Here is a 23,817-nt window from a genome sequence, read left to right as displayed (position 1 = left end):
TATCCAAATAGATAGAAATATAAACATATATAGACGTTTCTGATAGTTTTGAAAATTTACGAAAAGGTCACGCCGGAAATACTACGCTCTGATTGGTCACTTGGATGACACGAAATTTGAAATCCGGGAACTAACGGAAGACACCATTTTTCTGGAGTTCCAACACAAGAAGGTTGTTGTCGGAGAGGAACAGGAGTAATATTTTACCTTTGCCGGCTCGGAGGCATCGGTTTTTCTACAATTTTACATGAACTAGGTACGTAACACTTATTTCTTTACATTAGAATATTGCAGACGTCCAGAAACGATAGTTTTAACAGCGTATTGTTTCGTTTTTTGCAAGGGAAATTTTTAGGCTCGTGCATGTGGCACAAACCGATGTTTTGAAAGTCTAACTGTCGTCAATAATTTTTTTGCACGCAATGTTTTGTCTTTCTAGATTTTATTTTCGAGTGGAGAAGAGGAGAAAAATAACCGTCATCATGCCGAGAGAACCTAGCACCAGCACTGTGCTGACAAACACACGTAAGTATAATATTTGGATAGATATCTATATAATTTAGTTGTATGACTATGATTTCCTAATGTTTTTTTCAGTCCTTTTATAATCATACAAAGATACTACTATAGAAACAAGAAAATTGACAAAACATGCTGATTGACGTGTTACTGTAACTGATAGTTTAGATTCAAACCTGTCTAAAAATAGTAAAAACATGCATATGGGTGGGGTTGGGCAAGGTAAATAATTTGGACTCAAAATAATTTGTGTCTGATTTTCAATTTGAAAAATTATGTAGTAGAAATAAGAATACGAATAGTTGTCTATATTATGCCTTGGATTTACATTACAGGTCAAATAATGTTTTTAGAATAGCCCATGAAAAGATACTGAATCTATATAGATTTGACTGTTGTAACTGTTGTTATTTGATGCAAATTGAATTCATTCAAACTGTTTTGTTCGTTTCCAGTTGGATTCCGCCTGCACAACTTCATGACATCACAACTTACGGAGTTCAACAGGACGTTTGAAGACGAGCACATGACATGGCTGAACGAAGTTCTGGAGGTCGCCAAGAAGTCTTTCTCCAGGTCAGTAAGATGTACCTATTCAAATAAATGAACAAGAGTTCAACTTAAAGACAAGTTGACACTCCAACCAAGGACATTATAATGTCCTTGCTCCAACAGACCAAAAAATGAACAAAGGCTACAAACTTTACATCACAATGGGGGATTATGCCATTTACCATCCCTGTTAGAACGTGTCTGAACATGCCAGGTGCGTTAGAATAATTTAGTGCTGCGTACCAGTGCAGCAACATAGAAATTATTTCAAATAGATACAATACAGGTCCAAATCAAATACGGGTAATGGGAATGACAATTTTTGACTGATACTGTATGTGTACTTGACTTACATTAAGAATATGATACAAATGCACATAAAACAGTCACTCATCAGTGAAGCTGAGTTGCTATATAATTTCCTAGTAGTGATCTATCTTTGTAGTATTCTTTCTGCCCATTAAAATCTAGATACAACTGTACATGCATATGTAGAATGGCTTTTGAAAAACATGTGGAAGCTTTTAAACTTGTCTCAAAATCTACAGAAAACATCTGTCCAGACTCCATATGGAAAAAAACATTTCTTTAATGTGGTATATTTTCATCCAATAGGAAAGAACCAGAGTTGCTGCCCAAGACACCGTCAGCTAAGAACCGTAGAAGACGCATCCGGAAACTACCTGAGGTAGAGGAGGAAGAGGAAAATGTGGAGCCTGCCGCTAAAAGGAGGTAATGTGAAAACCTGATTGAACTTTCTCTCTGGTGAAATAGCAGGTCTTGGTGCCAAATGTGAATTGTTTAAAGGGTTAGGCAGCAGGGAGAAGGTTAAACCACAACACTGAGTCTGACAAAAGTTGGTGCCAAACAGCTACCTAATCAGGATGAAGGTCAAAGTAGTTTCTAGATCTTAGTCCTTGTTTGTTAGTCGATGACATTGAAATGAAAGGTATACAAGTTATAATACAGTACCGCTTTTTTTAAAACTCGCTGGAACAAAATGATACTTTGGGTCTCTCTCAAACCTTGATGTGCATCAAGTTTGTTACAATATAACCTTTAAAAGCTTTGAAATACCATGGTCTACTAGTACATGAATGTACTATCATATGGAATACTTAAAATGTTTGTCTCTTTGTCCAGGAGTTCTACATCCAGGAGGAGTAGGGCCATGCGGCGATCCAACGCCCACGAGCTCAAGGCCATCTCTGAGACAGAACTGCTCAAGGCGACTCTGAACATCCCCACACAGAAGGTGGAAGACTGCAAAACTCCGCCCCCTACGTCTGCCAGCCAATCGGTGAGCTTCGCCCAGCCGGCTCCCCCAAGGACCTCGCGGTCTACTCGTACTCGGGGAGGAGCTACCACGGAGTCCGATTCAGAAGCGGAGGTGACGGTGATCCGACCAACCAGAGCGACCCGTGCATCAAGGCAGAGAAACGTTGCGCAAAACAGCACTGGTACAGATACCGAGGGTGAAGAAACGACGGAGCGTATGCCACGGGCCAAAAGAGCCAAGAAAGCGTCTGAGCCAGAATCTGACGCAGCAAAGGCATCCGGTAAAAGTGGGACGGATACAGAGAGCAAAGAAACCACCACAACCAATAGGTCCACGCGCACCAAAACCAGACTACAAAAGGAATCAGAACCAGAGTCCGACACAGCGATGGCATCCGGCAAAAGTGATACCGACGGCGAAGAAACAGCTACAGCAACCAGGTCCACGTGCACTAAAACCAGACAACAAAAGAAACCAGAAATTGAGTCCGACGCAGCGATGGTATCCGGAAAAAGTGACACCGAAGGCGAAGAAACTGCGACTACAACTAGGTCGACTCGTACCAAAACTAGACTGCAAAAGAAATCGGAATCAGAGTCCGACACAGCCATGGCCTCTGGCAAAAGCAGTACCGACACTGAAAGCGAAGAAACCGCTACAACAACCAGGTCCACACGTACCAAAACGAGACCTCAGAAAGGATCGGAATCTGAATCCGACATTCGGAAGTCGCCTGCAAAGAAGAGACAAGCAAACAAGATCAAGATAGCAGACAAAAAATCTGAAGAAACAACAGAAAGCGAGATGTCAGAGGAAGATGACAAACCCACAAGTGAAAGCGAAGATGTTGAGGAGATGGAAACAGAACCTAGCAAGACACGCTTCTTCCCAGATGTCCGATCATCTCCGGTAAAACCAGCCACTCCCGGTACAGGCTTCGTCAAGGACCTCATTAAGAGGCATGAAGAAATGATAACTGTGAGTTCTTCTGATGACGACACGCCCCAGAAACAACTGACTAAGCCAACAGGGGGCAAGGTGCAGCGAAAGTCGAAGACACAGCTAGTGGCAAGCCCCGCCCCGCAGGCACAACCAATGAAAAGCACGCGCTCAAAGGCAAGGCAGTTCGTGTCGGCCGCAGCGAGTAAGATCGCAGAATGGATGGGAGGCAAGGAAAGTGAGGGCGCTGCTACAGCGGACACTCCCGTTGAAGAAGCCGCCACAGAAGAGGAGATGCAAGTCTCTGTCGAGCAAGACAGCTTGGAAGAGGAGACCGCCATGTCCGACATCTCAAACACGAGCAACAGATCGACACGGTCCACGCGGTCTAGCCGACGGAGTTCCAAGCGACAGTCGGTTAGGCTGTCCTGCAAAGCCGCAACCATGAAGCGGAAATCTTCAGTCCTTCCACGCCAGAAAGTAGATGTGGCAGAGACGGCAGGGCGCATGTCCACACGGGCTTCGCGTTCCCGCGCATCGCACATGTCATCAGCATCATCGGACAGCGGGAAGGATTCAACCGTGGAGGAGATTGAACGACCTCCTAGTCGGAAGAGGACCTCAAGGAGTGATGACGTAAGTAGTTAGAATAAAGGTCTCATATCTTCATATTCTCTTTCTGCCTCACACCCGTCACTGTACAATATTCAAATAAAACACAAATAGACCAAAAACATTACCTCTGTTGTTTCAGAGGAAATAATTGCAGACCCACACCGGGACAAACAAAGACACAGACCAAAAAAATGCCTGTTTTCATGGATGTTATAACTTTGGACACACACCAAGACTAGTATCAAACACACATACTGAAAACAATACCTCAGTTTTGCTAGATATAATTATATGATGATTTATTGAATGTTTTGCAAATACAAGTACGGGCAAGAATGAAGATGTCTTTCTTTCTGTGTTGTCAAAAAAAATTTGTCATATTTTTCAACAGAGCTCAGACGGAGGAAAGAGCGCCCCAGCCAAGAAGAGATCCAAACTGTCCCAGTCTGATGAACCAGAGGTCGTTGACCTATCCAGGGATAGCCTAGAAATCAGCCAGGGCTCTAAGGCCAGCCCCAAAGCAACAAGGTCAGTGTCTATAGGCATCCTACCGCTACTGTAAATCTAGGCTATCAGGCATTTCCTAGTTAACTTTAAACATTCATTGATTTGTTACAGCATTTTTTAAAGAATTTTTGGTATTTCTTCATCTTTAAACTATCGTCCTCCAGCGCAAGCATGGCTAAATCAGAAGATAACTCCACGGAAGATGATGAAGAAAGTGACATCGTGGACAAGACACCATCTCCCAAGTGCCCACGGAGCAAGGTAGGAAAAATAACTAGATGAACTCAGATCTATTTTTTGTTCATTTTGTATTTCTAACCCTGTCTCTTCGTGGTAACTCAACTTTAACTCAGTGTATTTCTAAGTCCCTGTCTCTTTGTGGGAACTGTGTCTTGGTGTTAATTGCATCTTGGTGTTAATTGCATGCATACAGTAAAGGTAGCTAATTAAAACTCCCACTCTACAGGCAATATTCACTGGACCTCTTCTGAGATCGCAACAACGGGTGAGCCTTAATTAAAAAAATAGCTCTATTGTGTCCCCTTACTGTTGTGCTATACTTTGACCTCTTAAAAAGTAAAGAAACCCTTTTCTGTAATTTGAAATTTTCTAACTATCCTAAAACTCTTACTAATAGACTGATCCCATAGCCCACCCACCTCTGTCAAAGTGTATTCAAACTAAATATGTAACTTAAATGTGTTTGATGGACATGCAGCTACTCTCTCATTGGTCGACACGCTAATTGTTTTGCTATCGTTGGCTGAACTGCTAAAAATGTAACTATATTTGATAGGTATGCAGCTGCTCTCTCATTGGTTAAACCGCTAATTGCAATGCTATCATTGGCTGAGCTGCTAATTGTGATGTCTGATAGACAGCCATGATTGGCGCATTCCCGACCTGGAAATGTTCATAAGTAACTAACGGTGTGGTCTTTTTTCCAGGTTATTCGTCCTCGTCCCAAACAGTTCTCGTTCCTGGCCAGCAGCAGTAGCTCACTCATGACACCAGGAAACCTGAACGCTACTGTCACCTCCTTCATCAAGAGGAACACTCCCGTCAAGCAACTGTCTTCAGAGGTAAGAATCATTCAGTAACTAATAGTAGTAATAGTAGACCAGGCAAAAAGCAATACCCCTTTTAGCTGTGTGACCAACAAAGACCTAAGATTTAACTTCTCAACAATATGGTTCATAAACATCATTGAAACCATGCAAGCAGTTACAATTTACATTGTATTTCCTGTCACCAGGAGAGAGCCAGGCAGATGAAACTGAAACTTGCTGCCAAGAAGACAAGGGAGGCAGAAATCATCAAGAAGAGAGAGGTGGAGAAGAAGCAGAAAATGGAAGAACAAAAAAGGTCTGTTAACGTCTCCTAACGATAAAGACTCCTGTATTTTTGGTTATACATTGTAGAATTAAAGACCTTGACAATAATCTAGTCCTTGACAGTAATTTACTTTATTTAATGATTTAAAAAGTGTAAAAGAGAAAATTTCAACTGAAAAACAATATTTGTGTTAGTGGCAGATGTACAGGTGTTGGCACATTGGCGCACCAAATCAGGCCTCGAAATTAACTTTTTTCCCTATTGTCCCTGAATCGTCCCGAAAGTGGATTTCAACTGTCCCGAAAGTGTCCCGAAGTGTCCCAACCAGGGCCAAAGATGTGAACTTAGTGGGGGTTCTGGATTAAGTTCCAGAGGTTCATGTTCAGTTTAGAACCTATACTCAAGTCTGAACCTGAACTCAAGCCATGGCATATGTGTGTTAGAAATATTTATTATTTTTCAGTTGCATACAAAATTGCATGTTGGCAAACATTTTGCATGCAAAATATAATACATGCAAAATTATATACAGTCAGAAGTAAACACAAAAGCCCTCAAACAGTGAAGAATTCCAACATACAATATACAAGTTTTTAAGAAATCAATACCTTTTTCTAATTTAGTAAAATTTCTAATATGGCAAAAATAACAAAGAAGTACTTAATTTCGCCCCAAGAAAGAATAAAGCACGATGCTGGATTTAATCTATCATATTATCGGACAATATCGGCCCTCTATCGACATTTGAAACTGCAGTTTCACAAATTCTCGTTAGAGGGCGTTGTGTCGTTCTCGCGTGTTATTGCGAGATTTAGCGAGAGTTCGCTAAAAATTTCAAGATGGCCGGTGTTTATTTCTATTCTTCGCCAAATGGCCGAAATCGCGGGAGTTTTTATTGCTTTTTTGGTGTTTTTAGGCACAACTTAACAGGTTGACTACGGATGGAACTATTTTATAAACATTTCCCAATGGAAATGGGAACATCTTTACCGCAAAATCTTCCGCTAAATCGAGTTCCTCCATGACGGGGACTGACTCAGAATTTTCTGATTTGTCCCGAAATAGTCCCGAAACGTAAGTTGAATTGTCCCGAACCCAAATTCTACTGTCCTCGGGACACGGGACATGGTTAATTTCGAGGCCTGCAAATACGTGTGATTTGGCACGCTTTTGACATATTAGCCAAAGAGAGTCTGGGCAGCACACCATGAAGGAATATCGTGTAAAGGGCCTTTTCCCAAGGGCACAACAAAGTATCGAACCTGGAACCTATTGGTTCTGAGCCCAGTGCTCTACAATCATGCCACACACGTAAACAAAAAAGACACGATCTTAAATTTTAGAAATGCTGAAGTAACGTTTACCCTAACAGTTCTGACTTCTTTATGTCCAAACTAATTCCCACTTTCTCCAACAGAAAACGAGAAGAGAGAACCATGCGTGCTGCCAAGCTGCGGGAACAGAGAGAGAAAGCGGACAAGGAGAAGAAACTTCGCCTCGAGAAGGAGTACAGCCACCGCGTGGCGGAGACGGAGAAAATGAAGGAGGAACGTCTGGCGGAGGACGCCGCTAAGAAGAAGCTGAAGTTGATGAAGAGGGCTGAGACCGAGGCTAGAAGGAAACAGGAGGAGGAAGCCAGACTAATGAAACTGAGGGAACAGGTTAGTACAAACGAACTGGTATCTTCACAACTAAAGGCTCAGCCCCTGAGATGTGGCAAAAAAAATTTACATTTTATAGATACTGTAAACACAGAAATGTTCGCAGTGTTTTGTTGTTTTTTATGTTCACTGTTTTCCCAGTAACTGTTTCATGGCGAATTCAAAACCACAGTGAACATTTTTCTTTTGTCTTCTGCCCACCTACCCCTTTGTCTAAGTGCAACCTGTAGGCACTATACTGTATACATCATACTGTACATTACCCCTTGTATCAATGATTGCACATCAACACCGTGTAGTGTCCTTTCTGATACTTAGATTAGTAAGTCTGTCTGCCAACTCTACAGTATGTTTCCTTTACTGTACCGTATTTATACATGTACATGTAGCGCTACAGCAAACTCACTCCATCTTCTCTCTACCACGAAATTAAATCACTGCAAACTTGAATGCATTTACAGTAATTTATTGTTCACTATTCTTACTGACTTATAACATGCTCTACAGGAGGAAGAACAACGGCGCCACCGGGAGCTCATCCTGCGTAAGAAAGAACACGAGGAGGCGGAGAGAGCAACGCGGGCGGAGGAACTGCGCCGACAGGCTGAAGAACGGCGCCAGGAGCTGGAAAGGGAACGACAACGCGAGATCGAACTCCGAAAACAACAGGAGGAGGAGAAGGAAAGGGAGAGGCAACGTGTAGCTGAAGAGAGGTGAATTTTTTTTAGTTGTTGAAACAGGAGGTATTGTTATCAGTGTTGGTTTGTGTTATGTATGAAAGTAAATGTCAGAGTGACAAGAAGTTAAGGTCAGAGATGCTAGAAATAGTAGTTTATCATTCTTGTCTTGTGGGTGACAGCTGACAGACATTCCAGGTCATGGGGTCAATGAAAGAACCTACTTCATTTATTTCATGGTTTTTTTTTTTTTTTTTACCTGTTTGTGTTTTTGCAGTTACATATTTTCTATAGGCTTGTCATGTTCACTGTAGAGTGACAAGAAGTGATCAATGAACACTTACAACTCTAATCAAAACATTATTTGCACAATTAAAGATGACATATGAGAAACTCTAGTTATTCCACAGTGGTAAGAGATCTTCAAACTTGTTTTCTTCCATACTAGGGAGCGCGAGCGTAAGGAACGTGAGCGAGAGAGAGAACTGCAGCGTGAAGCGGAGAGGAAGGCTCGCGAGGAGGCTGAAAAAAGAGCGCGGGAAGAGGCCGAGCGCCAGAAGAAGGAAGAGTTCGAGAAGCAGAAAGAAAGGGTGCGCAGCTTTCCATTCCAACATCTTAGCATCTTGCATCTAGTATGAAAATGAATGTGTTTTGATAGATTTTTAGCATTTTAGGAAAATGTTTTTCTTTGGATTTTAAACATTGAAAAAGTACAGAATGCCAAATGCACATTTTTGCTGTGTTTTTTGTGTGTACATGAATGTGATAATTGGACACTGAAATAAAGCATTTTGTCAAATATTTTCAGGATCGCCAGCGACTTGCGGAGATCATGCAGAAGGAGCGTGAACGACAGGAACGTGAACGGCGCGAGATTCAGGAGGCCGAGGCCAAGAAGCGAGCACACATCATGAACTCCTCCCTGAACACCAGCACCACTGCAGCCAACACCAGCATGAACAACAGTCTGCACAAACCAAACCTCAACAACACATTCTCCAAGGAGGTGGGTATAACCAGCATACAGGTTCTTGTAATAAGCTAGTTCTCAGTTTAAAGTGGGCATGAACAGTGTGGTTTTGTGTGTAATAGTTGAAGGCTCCTGGCTATTCTTAATCATCATGTTTTGTTAGGGGCCTTCAACTTTGACATATTACATCACGCACGTGCATGCTCATTTCAAACTATGAACTTGCTCATTATGTCTTACTACTGTAAGGCCACACCAAGAAAGTTCTGTGGATGACAGCCGTATGTACATTGGTCTTAGCCTGTCTCCAAGGAGAAAAAATGTCTACGTAAAATGCAGTTTCTGCCAGAGTGTAGTGCAGTTTCTGTATGTTCTGCCAGAGGGCACTGGGTCAAGTTTGCCGTCTCTAGTGGCATCGTTTGTATTTTATATACATGCATCGTAAGTGATGAATATCTAAGCAATTGACCTTGCCTTCCAGGGGAACCCCAACTCTTATGACATGACCCCGCAGCAGAAGCGTACGTACAAGGCGGCGACCGAGGAGAACTACCACATCGAGGACCTCCACAGCGACGACTCCACGGACGACGAGGACCAGCCGCGCAAAAAGATCCCCAAATGGGCGCAGGGTAAGTTTAACACACACTGTAAATCTTTAAACTTTCGCGGTGGTTTTATTTTGTGGTTACCTGTCCACCAGGAATTCATAACAGCACCTATATGCGATTGGAACTTGAAACACTGCAGATGTCTCCTTTTTCCTCCTGACGTGAAATAATACCCCCGCAAAAGTAAATGAATTTACGGTAGCTTTCAAAGAAAATCTACCACTATGACAATTTTTAATTTGATGTCTTTATTGCCTCAAACAGTTTGGGTGTATTGCGTAAAACCCAGAGGTTCGTAATCTTCTGATATGGCACCGATGTTGTGCTCTTTGGGCACTTAACACGACATTCCTCGCTCTACCCAGGTTTAGAATTGGGTACCTGGCTTTGGTTGGGGAGGTAAAAGACAGTAAGGATACTATACCAATTTTCCCTTGACACGGTAGATAACAATACATTGCCCCTAGCCCTATAGCCTCAAAAAGACTATGGGACTTCTTTTTATGATGTATCATTTTCTTGTTTGACAAAATTCTTTACATCTTTCTAATACAGGTGCACAGTTGAAAGCTCAGCTCATCAACCAGTGCTACAACCCTCCCGACCTCCAAAACATCTTCGGAGACATCATCGACACCCCGGATCTCACCCAGGTGTTCGGCGTGAAGAAATCGCGCTTCAACAAGCGTACAAGCTCCGCAGTGTGGAACTCCCCTCTACTTAAGTCATGATTTTGAATGCGTTTATTTTTACTTTATATTTGAGACCATTGCAAGTGGTCACAGTACAACCCTTCATACCATAGTAGAGGAAATGTACTTGGAAAAAAGACGGTCCTTTCATAAGGTTGCTGTCTTTAACTTTAAAATCTTTCATAGGTCAGAAATTAATCTTACTGGTGCTTTTAGCAGCAGTTAGCAAAGTCAGACGCAGGCTTTGGATTGCATTGTTAAAAGTTTGTCAGAATTGTAAATAAATGGATACAAGTATGAGATTTTTAGATTTTGTGCAAATTTGGAAGTGTGAGACTGCATGTATGCTAAGTTGTAGAGAGCAGCTATCAAAGTGAGCTGAAACATATCTCTCTTAGATTTCAGCTTCCTTTAAAATATGTCATTTTTTTACAGTACGAAAACGGGAGAAAACTGTTTTTTTTTTAGTTTTGATGTCTTTTAGTTATACATTTTGTTTTATCCTCTTTTTGCAATTATGAAATAATCAAAGAGTCTACATATTGCAGAACTACATGTATATTTGAAGGCATTACACGCTTAGTGTAACTTTATCATAAAAACACTACATTTACATCAGATTCTGTATAGTTTTTTTAAATTCTCGTAGATTTTATGCTTTTAAGATTTGATATAGACAAAGCAGAAAAATCCTCTTCAGTTGTGCAAACTTATTCAAGTTTTAGTTTACTATATCAGCATTGATATCATGAATAGATGATGTACATATGACAAGTCGATTTGCTGGGATCTTTTTCAATGAGCAAAAAAACATGCATGGGAAATTTGGGTTGGAATAACAATGCTGGGAATTGGGTTTTGTTTTTCAACTTCAGATATGTTGAAAGACAATGCACATTGAGAAAGAAATTTGCAGTTTTTATCATTTCTAGATAGTAATAAACTTGGAAAAAACTACTTTTGTGTTTTGTATGACTGTCTTGGCTTATTTCAATATCTCACATTTAATTAATACATTAGATTCTATGATATTGATCTAGACATGATCTAGGGTGGCAATGTGGTTAGGGTTGTTGACTTGGAATGTAAAGGTTCAAATCCCCGGGAGCCCTAATGTTGTGCCTTTGTGAAAGGTACTTTACACCTACCAGTATTTCCTCTCTCAACTCTGATGAAAAAGAGTACCTAGCTTAGGTTAGGGACATCCTCTCAGATTGGACTTAAAGCCGGAGGTCCCTTCTTTGAGGAGAGCCACACTTGTTGAAAAGAGTAAGGGTGCATGCTAATGGATCAAATCTTATATATTCTGGTTTCCGGGTTGACATCTTGAAAAAGTGATAGTCACCTGTTATGTCAATCATTCCACAAATGTGGTAAATCTAAATAAATTAGCTAGCTGCTAAACACTGACCAGACCACACAGACGAATACAAAAAGTAAGAGTTTCTTTATTCTTACTGCAAAGTTACAATTTTACGAAGCCAAGCTTGCCTTCCATCGCTACCTATGGTTAGTTCACTGTACAAGGCTTCAGGGTCATTTTTGTCGTCATTGCATAGTGTGGCGCTCACTGCTTAAAAAAATTAGCCACATCTGTACAAAACTGCTCTTGAGACAAAGGCGCTACCGCAACGTTTTTGGTCCTCTTGCGACCAAATTTGCTATCACTGCTAGACGTGTTAATTTTCCCCAATAGCTCACTCGAATTAGCAAGGGGGATACTAAAGTTCGATTGAAAAATACATAAGATTGTACATGGTGTTCAACTTGACAGGGTAGCTAATATGCCGGTTCAAAGTTTGAACTGTGCATGGCAAGAGGTCAAAGGTGAAGGAACGCTAACTTGTAAACAGTTCTTGTCTAGCCCATGCTTGATACATGTACGTCCAGACATGTTTTGTTTGTCTCAGGGGCCTTCAACTTTGACATATTACCTACAATGCATCACAGTGCACATGAGCAGTTCAAAAGGTGAACCAGCTTATAGTACAGTCGTTTAACTCAAAATAAACCTTAAATTGCAAAACAGAAAAAAGATAACTACAATAAAACTGGGTTTGCGAAGATAGGCTTGTGAAAGTAAAATGATATCTTACATGCCTTTATACATGTATCACTACAGATGGTAAATCAGTTAGACTATGTTCAAAGATACAGGTACATGTGACATCTGCTATCTTCTTAACAAATCAATAAAGTGCATCTTTTGCAAGAATTTAAACAGAAAATGGCGACATGTTAAATAGGAAACAGCATTGCTATATAAAACTTCATACAGACAATGAAGTTTGTCGTAATACATGTATTGGAACACAGATATTTCCAAGCAGATGTCAGGTGGAAAATTGACATTACTAATGGGCAGGTCCCAATAACATGTGATTTGATTTTGTAATTGTAAAATATACCAACAATTTGTTTTTCAAAAATCTACTAAACATACATGTATCACTGTTAACCATACAAGCACGATGTTGCAAATATCTTTGAACATACTGACTTAACATGCTAAGTACGTGTACATACATGTATCTTGTCATGAAGTTATAAACATAACTGAACACTGACATCTCTAAAAACAACATGATGAGAGTTAGAACATGTGCTACATAATCACAGTGATTATTCGAATAACAGTGGAAAACAGTTTGTACAAAGAACGTATACACAACTAAGAGAAACATACATGTACATAGTTGTTTACTACAACTAGTCTTACATTCTCAGCCTTTAAAAGGGAAATCATGTTATAAGCTAGTTCACAGTTTGAAGTTTGCATGTGCAGCGGGGGGGAATACATTATGTGTCAAAGTTAAAGGTCCTTGGCAACATATAGAGAAATGGCCAGGGGTCTTCAACTTTAACATATGACTGCATGACAATACACATGCTCACTTCAAACCATAAACTAGCTTATTGTAGTATTTGTACTACTGTTTAGCACTGTAACTGCAGTGCATGCACTAGGTCAGAGTGGGAGAGGTAGAGAGCTCCACCCCTAAGGAGTTGCCAAAAAATCTGCCCACACAACAGTAGTTATATTGCAGCAGGGATATTTATGCAAGGTTTCCACCAATTAAAAGTATACAGGCATGATTTTAAATCAAATCTATTAAAGATTATGTCAAGATTAATTCTTACAAGTTATGGCTGCAAGCAGTTTGCTTTTTTGTTGGTCTATTGTGCCATTCTTCTAATGTAAGTAACACATTAAAAGGCATTCCTCTATACATGGCTTGTACACATTCTATCTTACTTGAAAACTGTAGGCACAATTGATAAAGAAATCTTTGCTGCTACATGTACTTTGTAACAAGTGTACTTCTTATTTAGGGTCTTGATTTTACATATACATGAACATTTGAGCATTGGTTATCACTGATTTAAATAATACAGAGGTGAAATTTTGTCTGGATAGAGTGGCACGCCTTGAAAATACAGGTCTATCAAAGCAGACCCAATAAACATTTTCCACATTTCCATAATAGCGCACAATGCAGTTTCTTTGCACATGGGAAGCCATTTTCAAAAGCTCCTAGCTTGCTCCAACAGCATAATGAATAAAACAAAGATTATTGAATGTCCTTCTCATGTTATATATAGAATACACTAGTTCACTGTTTGTAGTGCACATGAGCAGTGTACTGCATTGTGTGCAAATGTCAAAGTTGAAGGCCTCTGGTTACATGTATTGCCAATGGGTTTTCAACTTTGACCTATTACCCACAACACATCTCACTGCACATGTGCACTTCAAACATTGAACTAGCTTATTGTATTATTTGCATATCTGAATACCGCTGCAGTTTTGCACTCACTACATTAGCTGATGATCACAAAATAAAACAAAATAAAACTACAAAATGTTGAATTGGACATTATGACGAATAATGACTTGAGATGCATGTACACGCATAGTATACCAGCTTTTGCACATTTAGTGTTGACACGATTGAAAAAAATTAAATACTATTTGACAGAATCTTATGTACCGTTTTTAATTTTGTGCATGTGTGTATACATGTACATGTAGGACTGAGAAAGACTTGTTGTCATTGAAATTTTTCCCCAAACAGCAAAATCTACCTCTAAGTGTACATAATTAATAGGCAGTCCCAACCTTTTGATAAGGTCTTGTTTGTTGGAAATAAGGCAAATACAGTCAATTGATCATTTTAGATAATCTAGAATTCTACTGCTTCTATTTGCAAAACATCATTGTCTAAAATAATTATGTTCAGTTTCACTGATTCTGCCACTATTAGAACTACTTTCATACCACTGGGCACTTTAGGAAAACAGCAACAAAATTTCAATGACACATGTACAATGTTGGAAGACCAACATTTTAATTTGCTATAGGATGCTGTTGAGTTTTTTAATGTAATTGAAAGGGAAGCTTCCCTTTTTTTACAGTATCCTTTTACAGTCCCAATGTAGAGATATTAGACTCTTTCTACACTAAATTTCTAATGGACTTTAGAAGAAACAGTGTTTTTTTTCACAGCTTGAAACATTACGTTTGATTCTTTTCATTAAAATGGATTGCTTACCCTCACCTGTTTTTGACCTTCAATGACAGTTTAGGGTGTGACACAAGCGTAGAATTTGAGGACCTAGACAGTGCAATACAAACTGAGGGAAGATTGTTCCCAACCTACTGTAAAGTCATTTACTTTTGCGGTGGTTTTATTTCATGGTAGGACAGTAAAGGAGGTTTTGTCCAATGTTTTGATTCGATGTTTAAACAATTCTGTAGCACAGTTGGAATACATTGAAAACGCGTATTCGCAGTGTCATGAATTTGTGGTGGTGAGGTTACCACAAAAATAAAACCACGCCAAACGTTTCAAGATTTACAGTAATTGTCAACTGATGATAAGGAATATGTATATACATGTAAACTCTATCAAGGAGCAAAACCTTTGTGTGACAAAGATTATCAATGTTAGGATTAACATGTAAAATCAGTAATCAGTGTTTGAAGATCAAAAATCTTTCGAATGCAAAAATCTCAGACCTGAAAATACTTAATATCAATCTGTAGGCTGCATATATACCAAAACCAGAACAGTATCATAATACACATAACTTTACAATTAGAAGTTATACCATTGCGTATGTTTACACATATTTTTTGCCACACAAGTTTGAATGGCAACTTTAGGTGATTAACAGGCTGCTTTGCTTTTTCCAATAACTTTTTAAAAATCTAAAAGATATTTATTAAAATGGCTATAACCATCTACTGTCCCTAGCTATTCTCTTACGATTAGTTAAAAGGTTTTTTTCCTGATGTTAGCGACATAATATCTGCATATTTTTAAAAAGTCAGATTGTTTCTTTTATTGATACACTATGTACTTATAGGTTGTGAACGTGGCTAGGTGCCCGTTCATTGTGTCTCACAAGATGGTACATTTCCTCTTTTTCTTCTGCTTGGTTTCATCTACAGGTGGACACTCCTCTGCACGGAATTTCCTATGGAACAAGATGTTCGTTAAAGGATGTTCCACTCAAAAAAGAGGGTCTGCATTGGGAGTACTGGCGACACTTACTGAAAAATTTAGGAGGCTGGCAACGCAAAACTGTACATTCAGGATGGCCAGTACGCACTTTGCTCGATTCGGGTATCTCAATTGCTAAAACTATGCTGCGAACACCGACACAACCAGACACTCTGTTGAGACTTTGGGGGAATCGAAGTCTGACAAACCGATACAAAAAAATTTTCAAAATCGTCTTTACAAGGAATTAACTTAAAAAACAACTTACGTGCAACGTAGAATCAAAGTGTACAAGTACGCTTCACAAGTACGCTTGACAACACTTCATATTGAATTAGAGTGGGCCACCATTGCTATGCCTTACGGAAAAAGGCATGCATGCAGACCCTCAAAAAGGGCTCTCAGAAAATGTAATTGCTGCTGCATTTTTAATTGCAACTTACTAGTGGTTTACCTGTCATGCGATACAAAGAAACAAACTGAAACTACTATAGACCTGGAGAAAAGCTTACCTGACTATTCTAACAAGTTCGTGGAATGCTTGGTCTACGTTCAAGCGGGTCTTGGCGCTGGCCTCCAGATATCCCACCCTCAGCTGCCTGGCCAGCTCCTGACCTTCTTCTTGAGAAACCTGGTTAACACACAGTCAATAACCTGGTTAGCATATTGCTAGATAGTAATCTAATTAACAACTTGATCAACAGACAGCTAGTTAGTACAATGTGGTAGCAAGTATAGGAAAAAAAGTATGTAATGCCCATTCTTTAAACAACATATCCATGGTTATCGAACACATATTACAATTCTAATTGTGTGTGTCTTCCTATTTGATTGGCAACCTCAACTTATGTCTGTATCACTGATTCTGATTGGTCAGACTGCAGGTCAGCAAATCCAACTAGAACAGGACATGTGGCCACTCTCATTGGTTGAACTGATAATTGTGTTTCAACTTTGACAAGCAGGATGGTCTATCATAATATCATGCTCATAGCCATAGTACATGTATTTCACTCACCACTCTCTGCTGATCCAGATCTGAAGCTTGTTGCCCAATGCAGCCACTCTCTCTTTGGTCAAACCACTAATTGCCATTCTCCCATTGGTTGAACTACTACTGCACTAGTAATTGTGATGGACAGTCACTCACCACTCTCTGTTGATCCAGATCTGCCTTGTTGCCCACCAGTAACATGGGGAACTCGTCTCTGTCTTTCACCCTCAGGATTTGACGGTGAAACTTGTACACTTCATCGAAACTGGGGGGAAAAGAAAGTGAATTGATAGAAGTAAAGATAAAAGGTCATCCTCGACTGAGGTGAAGCATGATACTTTTTCAAGTAGTAGAAGTGCAATGTGGCTTTGCTACGGCTAGCATTTCCGACAAGTACACTGGGTCCCCCCTACACTTCTCGATAGGTCATGTTTTTTTTAAGTGCAGAGGTTGACCATTTAAGGCTAACGCCTGAAGCCTTTCATATACCGGACACTGGCTTTACATCACCATTCGAAATGATGAATGCAATCCCTTATAGTCCAAAGTGGCTACCATTACATTGAACTCCATACAGCTTCAAACACTTGAATTGTCAGTATTGTCAGAATTGCCTTGAAGAAGATGACAGATGGTCATGGAAACGTCAGGGGAATAAATCTCTTGCTTGTGTAAAAAAGAGTATTTTTATTCAGCTTCAAACACTGTTTGGTTTACATAAGAGTTAGAACATATCAATAATAATACATTTCATATCAAAAAGTTACAGAGTCAAAATCAGCCTTCAAACAGATTCCCAAGACTGATACACATACATTCTTCGGTAAAAATTCATTCTAGCTTGAAACATAGCATATGGTATAAAGCAAAAAATAAAAATTTGTGTTTAGTCAAACTTACCTTCCTCTATCTGTTACAGAGAAGACCAGTACGAATCCTTCTCCTGTCCTCATGTACTGTTCCCTCATGGCACTGAATTCCTACAGACAGACAGATCAGTATAAATCAGACATGACAACAACTCAACTCCCCAATAAACCAAACCTAAAACAACACCCCCCACTGAATTCCTACAGACAGACAGATCAGTATAAATCAGACATGACAACAACTCAACTCCCCAATAAACCAAACCTAAAACAAAACCCCCCACTGAATTCCTACAGACAGACAGGTCACTATAAATCAAAAATGACAACAACACCCCCCCCTTCTAAATGTGCAGTTCCCTTGTGGTACTGAATTCCTAGACAAACAGTTCACTATAAATCAAACCTGACAACACACACCCCCTCATGTACTGTTCCCTCATGGCACTGAATTCCTACAGACAGACAGGTCATTATGTAGTATGAATCAAACCTCACAACAAGATTTTATGAATATCATAAATAATCCAACATACCTCTTGTCCTGCTGTGTCCAGAACTGAAAAAAATAAATAAACAAAAAAGTAAGACACAGAAGAAAACAATGTTTACATACAGACAATGAATGAATGGTATTTCAACTCTGATAAACAAAAAAATTATATTTATAAACTTTATAATAATCTTAAACGTGGAAAAGCAAAGCAGTAAACTTACTGTCTAATCTGGCCACCTCGTCATCTATAACACACTGCTTCGTGTAGGAGTCTTCTATTGTTGGGTCATAATCTGTCACAAAGTATGACTGAAAAAGATTAAAACAATTTTGCATTGAAACTTGTGAAAGCCTGATAGTAACAACTTCAATGCTTGGAATTAATCATGACATAAAAAAGATTTCTTGGATATACAGACAAATCAAAGAGGGCCTGCAAGTAATTTGCACCCCGACCAATCATATCACGTGAATCGCATTGAAACTCAGATTCGTATCAGCCATTTCCCGACAAATCGCTTTCTAACTTGCATTAACGACTACTTCCGCCTGCGATTTAACGTTTAAAGAAAAGTAGTAGAAACTAGAAGTTAAATCGCTGGCGGATTCAATTACATGTACTTCCAAAGTGCCAAAATTGTCAATCTGAAAACGTCTTTCGGAAGCTGACACCTTCCACCATCTCACTGGCGAGTTTGTTTGGTCAGATGTAGTCGTTAACGCAAGCTAGAAAGAGATTTGTCGGAAAATGGCTGATACGAAACTGATTTTCAATGCGATTCACGGAACTCGATTGGTCGGGGTGTACCACTAGTACTAGATGTCTGTGTTAAATTAAACATGGTTATATATACTACTTGTATATCCAATTACATGATTTTTTAAAGATCAAACAATAAATTTCAAAATTGCAATACAGTCCTACCACGTCTGTTCTTTTTATTCTGCATAATATTCTACACTCATAAAATGCAATCGCCATACATTTCCAAAGAAATATTCAGCAAAGCTGCAATAATTGAACAATTTAACCTTCTACAACAATTTAGCCTTTTGGCAATTCGCACCAAATTTGTATTGGCTAAAATGTTATTTTGAAGAATTCTGAAGGTTAAAAGCTAACCTTGCCCAGTACTAGCAAGCTACAAACAGCATACTGTAAATTCATTTATTTTTGCAGGGGCTCCATTTCGTGGTAGGCGGGGAAAAGAGCCTTTGCTACATGTACATGTTTTAACTTCGAGACTGAAACAGTAATACACATTACAGTACTGTAGTAATGCATTTGAAACATACATAAGACCGAAGTCACGTATCTGTGGTGGAAAACCAGGAAAATAAAACCACCGCAAACATTTCAAAATCTACAGTATTCTATTCTGGGGTTACAGTAATATCTTTAGACATACAAGTATCTTGGAACATGTGAGAGTTGGCAGAATTGAGCTATTATATGAGGAACACTATCTGTCTGATGTCTGGAGAGTTGATATGGCTTGGGCACGTAAATTTTATGGTTGTTATGCCTTACATGTTATTGTAACACACCAGTTATGTGGTGAATTCCCAACATGGGGAAGGAAATATGTCACACATTTCTGACTGAGGAGTCAAGGTAAGGTCAAAGGTTAGTTGTGGATGGGGGGGTCTACGTGAAAAACCTGGACTAAGAATCATTATCAATAATAACTGCAATTTATAAATTGTAATGCAAAATCATATTGAAAATCCTACCTGCAATATGGTAAAATAGTAATAGTATCATTATTACTGCGGCTTGGATGTACACATGTATCAAAAATAAAACAATTTCACCTGTTTCACCTAGTCTGACTATGAGGGAAACATGTTTTATTTCAAGGTTCTTCACCATTGAAATAAGTCTGTAGAATTGGAACATTGGAAACACATGTTTGTAACATCATCAATTCGCTGTGGAGAGGTCACAACGAAAATAAAATCACCACAAAAATTTCAAGATTCAAAATATCCAGGTCAAATGTAGAATGTGCTTTGATTCAAGAAAGCAAAAATCACTGTAAAAATCACTGTTAAGATGATGGGCATACTTAACGCCTTGAACAATGGTCGCACAAATAAACGTTTGACCTTTTGATTGACAGCTGGATTGGCTGATAGCTAGATTGATTGATTAGCAGTTGGCCGACTACTTGATAGAATTACATGTAATTGCTCTGTTTGGACATGTCTTTATTAAAATAAAACATTGGGTGGGGTTTTCACAACAACCTGTCATAATGTGTACATAAGTTAATGACCCATATTGAAACTTACATCAACTATTCTACATTAAGTATTATGCAATTAACTGGGCAATAGCAAACTGTATAGTATAGTAAGTGAAGTCTGTAAGTCTTGAAACTTTTTCAGTGGTTTTATTTTTGTTTTGACCTGTCCACCATGATTTTATAACAATATAAATATGTCTCCCTTGCATGACTATATTATGTACTACAGAATTGTTTGAACCATGAATTTATAACTACGGGAAACAAATCTCTTTTCCATGCTTCAGCGAAATAAAATCATCACGAATGTAGATGAATTTACGGTAAAATTTCTCATCGCTCAAATCTGATGCTCCAAGATTTGTAGCAAGCACCGTCATCTATCCAAATGACAGTTTTATAGAATATTAGCATTATTTCAATGCATACATAGATAAAATTGTTCATTTCTGTTGAACAGAAAGCAACAATTTTATATGTTTCTTTTAACAAACTTTCCAAGTGCTTTCTTTCAGCCTGCAAAAATTTGGTATACACAAAATTCCAATACAGCAGCATGTTAAAATGAGTATATTTGTAAAGATCTCGATACTTCTTCTCAGAAAGAAAGTTTAGACTACCTTTGTGTAAACATCAAATTAACATTGCATTGGTATGATCAGAGTATGCTTCAAGTATAACATATGCTAGATATTGTCACAATCACATCATATTGCATAACTGGCAGCAGTTATTTTGTTCAAAGTTGACATTTCTGAGAAAGTTGATTCTTTCCAGTTTCTGCACTTTTGGACAATTATACCTCCAAACTTTTTTCTTCTGTTACTGTAAATCTTGAAATGTCCATGTGATGTAATATAGTAAAAACTAAAAGTTTGAGGACTACCCACTCAGCAGATTGTGTCTTAAGTTTAACATTAATCAAATTCAAACAATGCTAAAGTAGGTCGCATTGAATCAACAACAACAACATAAACAACAATGTTTATCTCGGTCCTAGATTTTGAAACTAGAATAGATTTTTAAACCCGTAGATAAAATTTACAATGTTACAAATAAGAGAAATAAACCAGGCTCCACCCCTGAGGTGTTGCAAAAAAAAAGATTTTTAGCCCTGAGAGAATTTGTCTGAAAGGATGCAATCTGCCCACATCCTACATCATAGTACATGTAGCCTGGTAACTGTTCTCCACAGGCCAGCTAAGGGGGTTTTACCAGCCCAAGCCCTAAGAAGCATATCCTTTTTCTGACAGCCTATTTTTTCTGTCAGACTGTCTAGTTACTGAGAGCAAAGTAGTTAAAACCAACGCCAAAATAATTCCACAGCGTGCGCTAATCGAACTGGGTGGGCGGGCACCTCCAGATGGGATGGCTACCAGGCTCCCCACAGCCAGACAGCCACCTATGATTCATCAGTGAGTGACTGATAGTCTTGATATGCAGATTTTATTCCTCCCATTCCTAACATTCCACGGCCCACCCACATGTTCCACTGCATTAACAATTCCATCAAGTCCAGGATATTCCACATTCTTGTTTGTGATTCCACTACCAGGCAAAGTAACAGGAACAATTTAACAAATACAAACAACTACTACTTGTAGCTATAGTACAGTGGGTTTTTCTCAATACTGTAGCTCAATTTTAATTGAATTCCTGCGACTTACTTCAATGGTCCAGCCAACAGACACTGTATTACATGTATAAATGGAATCATTTTTTAGATCTTACACATTCTTGTTTGTGATTTCACGACTAGATTTCTACTCGATGCTTTGAGTAAACAATGTAACAAATACAAACAAACAACTACTGGTAGGTTGTTCTGAATAGCTAAATTTTAACGGGTTTCCTATGAATAATGTCCCACCGACACTTTATTATAAACTGAATCATTTTTAGAAAATCCACATTCTTGTTTGTGCTTCCAGTACAAAATATCCACTACTAAACGAATATAAACAACTAATTTTCGAGTAACTGTTGTTTTGAATACTTCAATTTCAATGGGCATCTTAGGACTTACTTAGATGGTTACAAAAATTGCGTTTCAAATTTAATAATTTTTTAGAAACGGTATTCAACATTCGTATCATGTGTGGCCTCACTACGAGAAGCCCACCCCTCCCCAAGTAAACAAGGTGACAAACAAACAACAACCGCTGTTGTTCCAAATATGCAAATTCATGGGCTTCCTGGGTCTTACTTGGAAGGTCATGACATGACAAGACAAGACAGGAAGGTCAACGTTTGAGTGACAGGAAGTAGTACGTGTATTTTTATACACCTAAGTCCAAACACCTTTTCGAAATGTTCTGCTTCCCAAAAATATTTGTCAACAACCTCCTTTCAACTCAAACATGGCCACATTTCAAAATAAATTTTGCGCGAACAATAAAAAATTGAGAAGTGACAGAAAACATTTGCATATTTTTCAGTAACAGAGACACAAAATGATATACATCTTCAAATTCCATAAGGATGATATTTTCTTTTATGCCATATGTGCCCCCCCCACCGCCACACCCCTTATTATTACTAACCTATAACATGCACGTTGTTACTAAATAAAATTGTGTAGTGCAGTTACCTTTCAAACCTCATAATTGATGTTGATTGGCTGCTTGAAGGTTTCTACTTGTCAGATGAGAACTATAACCATACCCCCCTCCCCTCCACCCAACATACCAAGACGTGGAAATGTCCTAAGATGTTACAGGAAGTTATTCATACCCAAGACTCGGTATCTTCGGAAACCCCGATCTTAGACAAGAATTTTGACAGAACACTACTTCAAGACAAGATTTGGAAGGAGATTAGTATGTGAAATATTCAGACCCTGGCTTCAACACACGAACGTACGATTTGTGAACCTTTAGCCTTGCATTACAGAAGTTACGATATTTGTAACGGTAAACAACAGTTGTATTCGACTCGCAAAAACTATTATTTTTTGCAAGCACAAGTTGGACAGAAACTCTGAAAGTTAGAGCACAAACCTGGATGAATTGAATGGTAAGGGCACTTTTTCCGACACCTCCACCGCCGACGACCACCAACTTGTAGTTCTGGCTGAGGTTTCCCCCTTCTCTCGACATATTCCTGCCTGAAAGCTGCCTACTTTGTCGAGAATTTGATTCCAACTTGCATGAATCGGTTCAACTCCCGCAGACTTTTTGAGCCAGTCTGGCAGGCTAGACCACGGTGCTGCTGGATTGCAGTTTGCTGTATCCTTCCTGCAAAATTTACAATGTCTACAACTGCTTGCTGCCCTGGGTGGTTAAACTCAGCGTGCATGGGAATCCAACATGGCCGCCGCCCTTATTAGACATGCAAATATGACGT

At 39.1% G+C, this 23,817-nt stretch overlaps 2 protein-coding genes across 3 annotated transcripts; one reads left to right on the top strand and one right to left on the bottom strand.

Moving 5' to 3' along the window:
• Positions 1-122: 122 nt before the first annotated feature.
• LOC136421741 (inner centromere protein A-like) lies at positions 123-11,134 on the top strand. 2 transcript variants are annotated; one of them, XM_066409255.1, is made up of 16 exons: positions 123-256; positions 440-525; positions 975-1,095; positions 1,687-1,803; positions 2,215-3,925; positions 4,296-4,432; positions 4,576-4,672; positions 4,878-4,916; positions 5,359-5,493; positions 5,667-5,776; positions 7,164-7,407; positions 7,915-8,120; positions 8,533-8,674; positions 8,893-9,090; positions 9,536-9,686; positions 10,221-11,134. In XM_066409255.1, the coding sequence occupies exons 2-16, from the start codon at positions 483-485 to the stop codon at positions 10,394-10,396; spliced, it is 3,627 nt and encodes a 1,208-aa protein (XP_066265352.1). In that variant the 5' UTR covers positions 123-256; positions 440-482; the 3' UTR covers positions 10,397-11,134. The 2 variants fall into 2 exon arrangements, with proteins under 2 accessions (XP_066265352.1, XP_066265353.1); XM_066409256.1 differs by lacking the exon at positions 4,878-4,916.
• A 651-nt stretch (positions 11,135-11,785) lies between these two features.
• LOC136421752 (ras-related protein R-Ras2-like) lies at positions 11,786-23,761 on the bottom strand. Its single transcript, XM_066409268.1, has 7 exons — positions 23,472-23,761; positions 18,445-18,532; positions 18,264-18,286; positions 17,759-17,838; positions 17,015-17,123; positions 16,377-16,495; positions 11,786-15,838 (listed from the first exon to the last, which is right to left on the bottom strand). Exons 1-7 carry the CDS (start codon positions 23,568-23,570, stop codon positions 15,763-15,765), a joined length of 594 nt encoding a protein of 197 aa, XP_066265365.1. The 5' UTR covers positions 23,571-23,761; the 3' UTR covers positions 11,786-15,762.
• Between the last annotated feature and the right edge of the window lie 56 nt (positions 23,762-23,817).

The sequence above is a fragment of the Branchiostoma lanceolatum genome, chromosome 16, assembly GCF_035083965.1.
Source record: "Branchiostoma lanceolatum isolate klBraLanc5 chromosome 16, klBraLanc5.hap2, whole genome shotgun sequence".
In the NCBI taxonomy this organism is placed as follows: domain Eukaryota; kingdom Metazoa; phylum Chordata; class Leptocardii; order Amphioxiformes; family Branchiostomatidae; genus Branchiostoma; species Branchiostoma lanceolatum.
The sequence above is the reverse complement of the archived record's forward strand: the minus strand, read 5'-3'. Positions and strand labels throughout refer to the sequence as shown.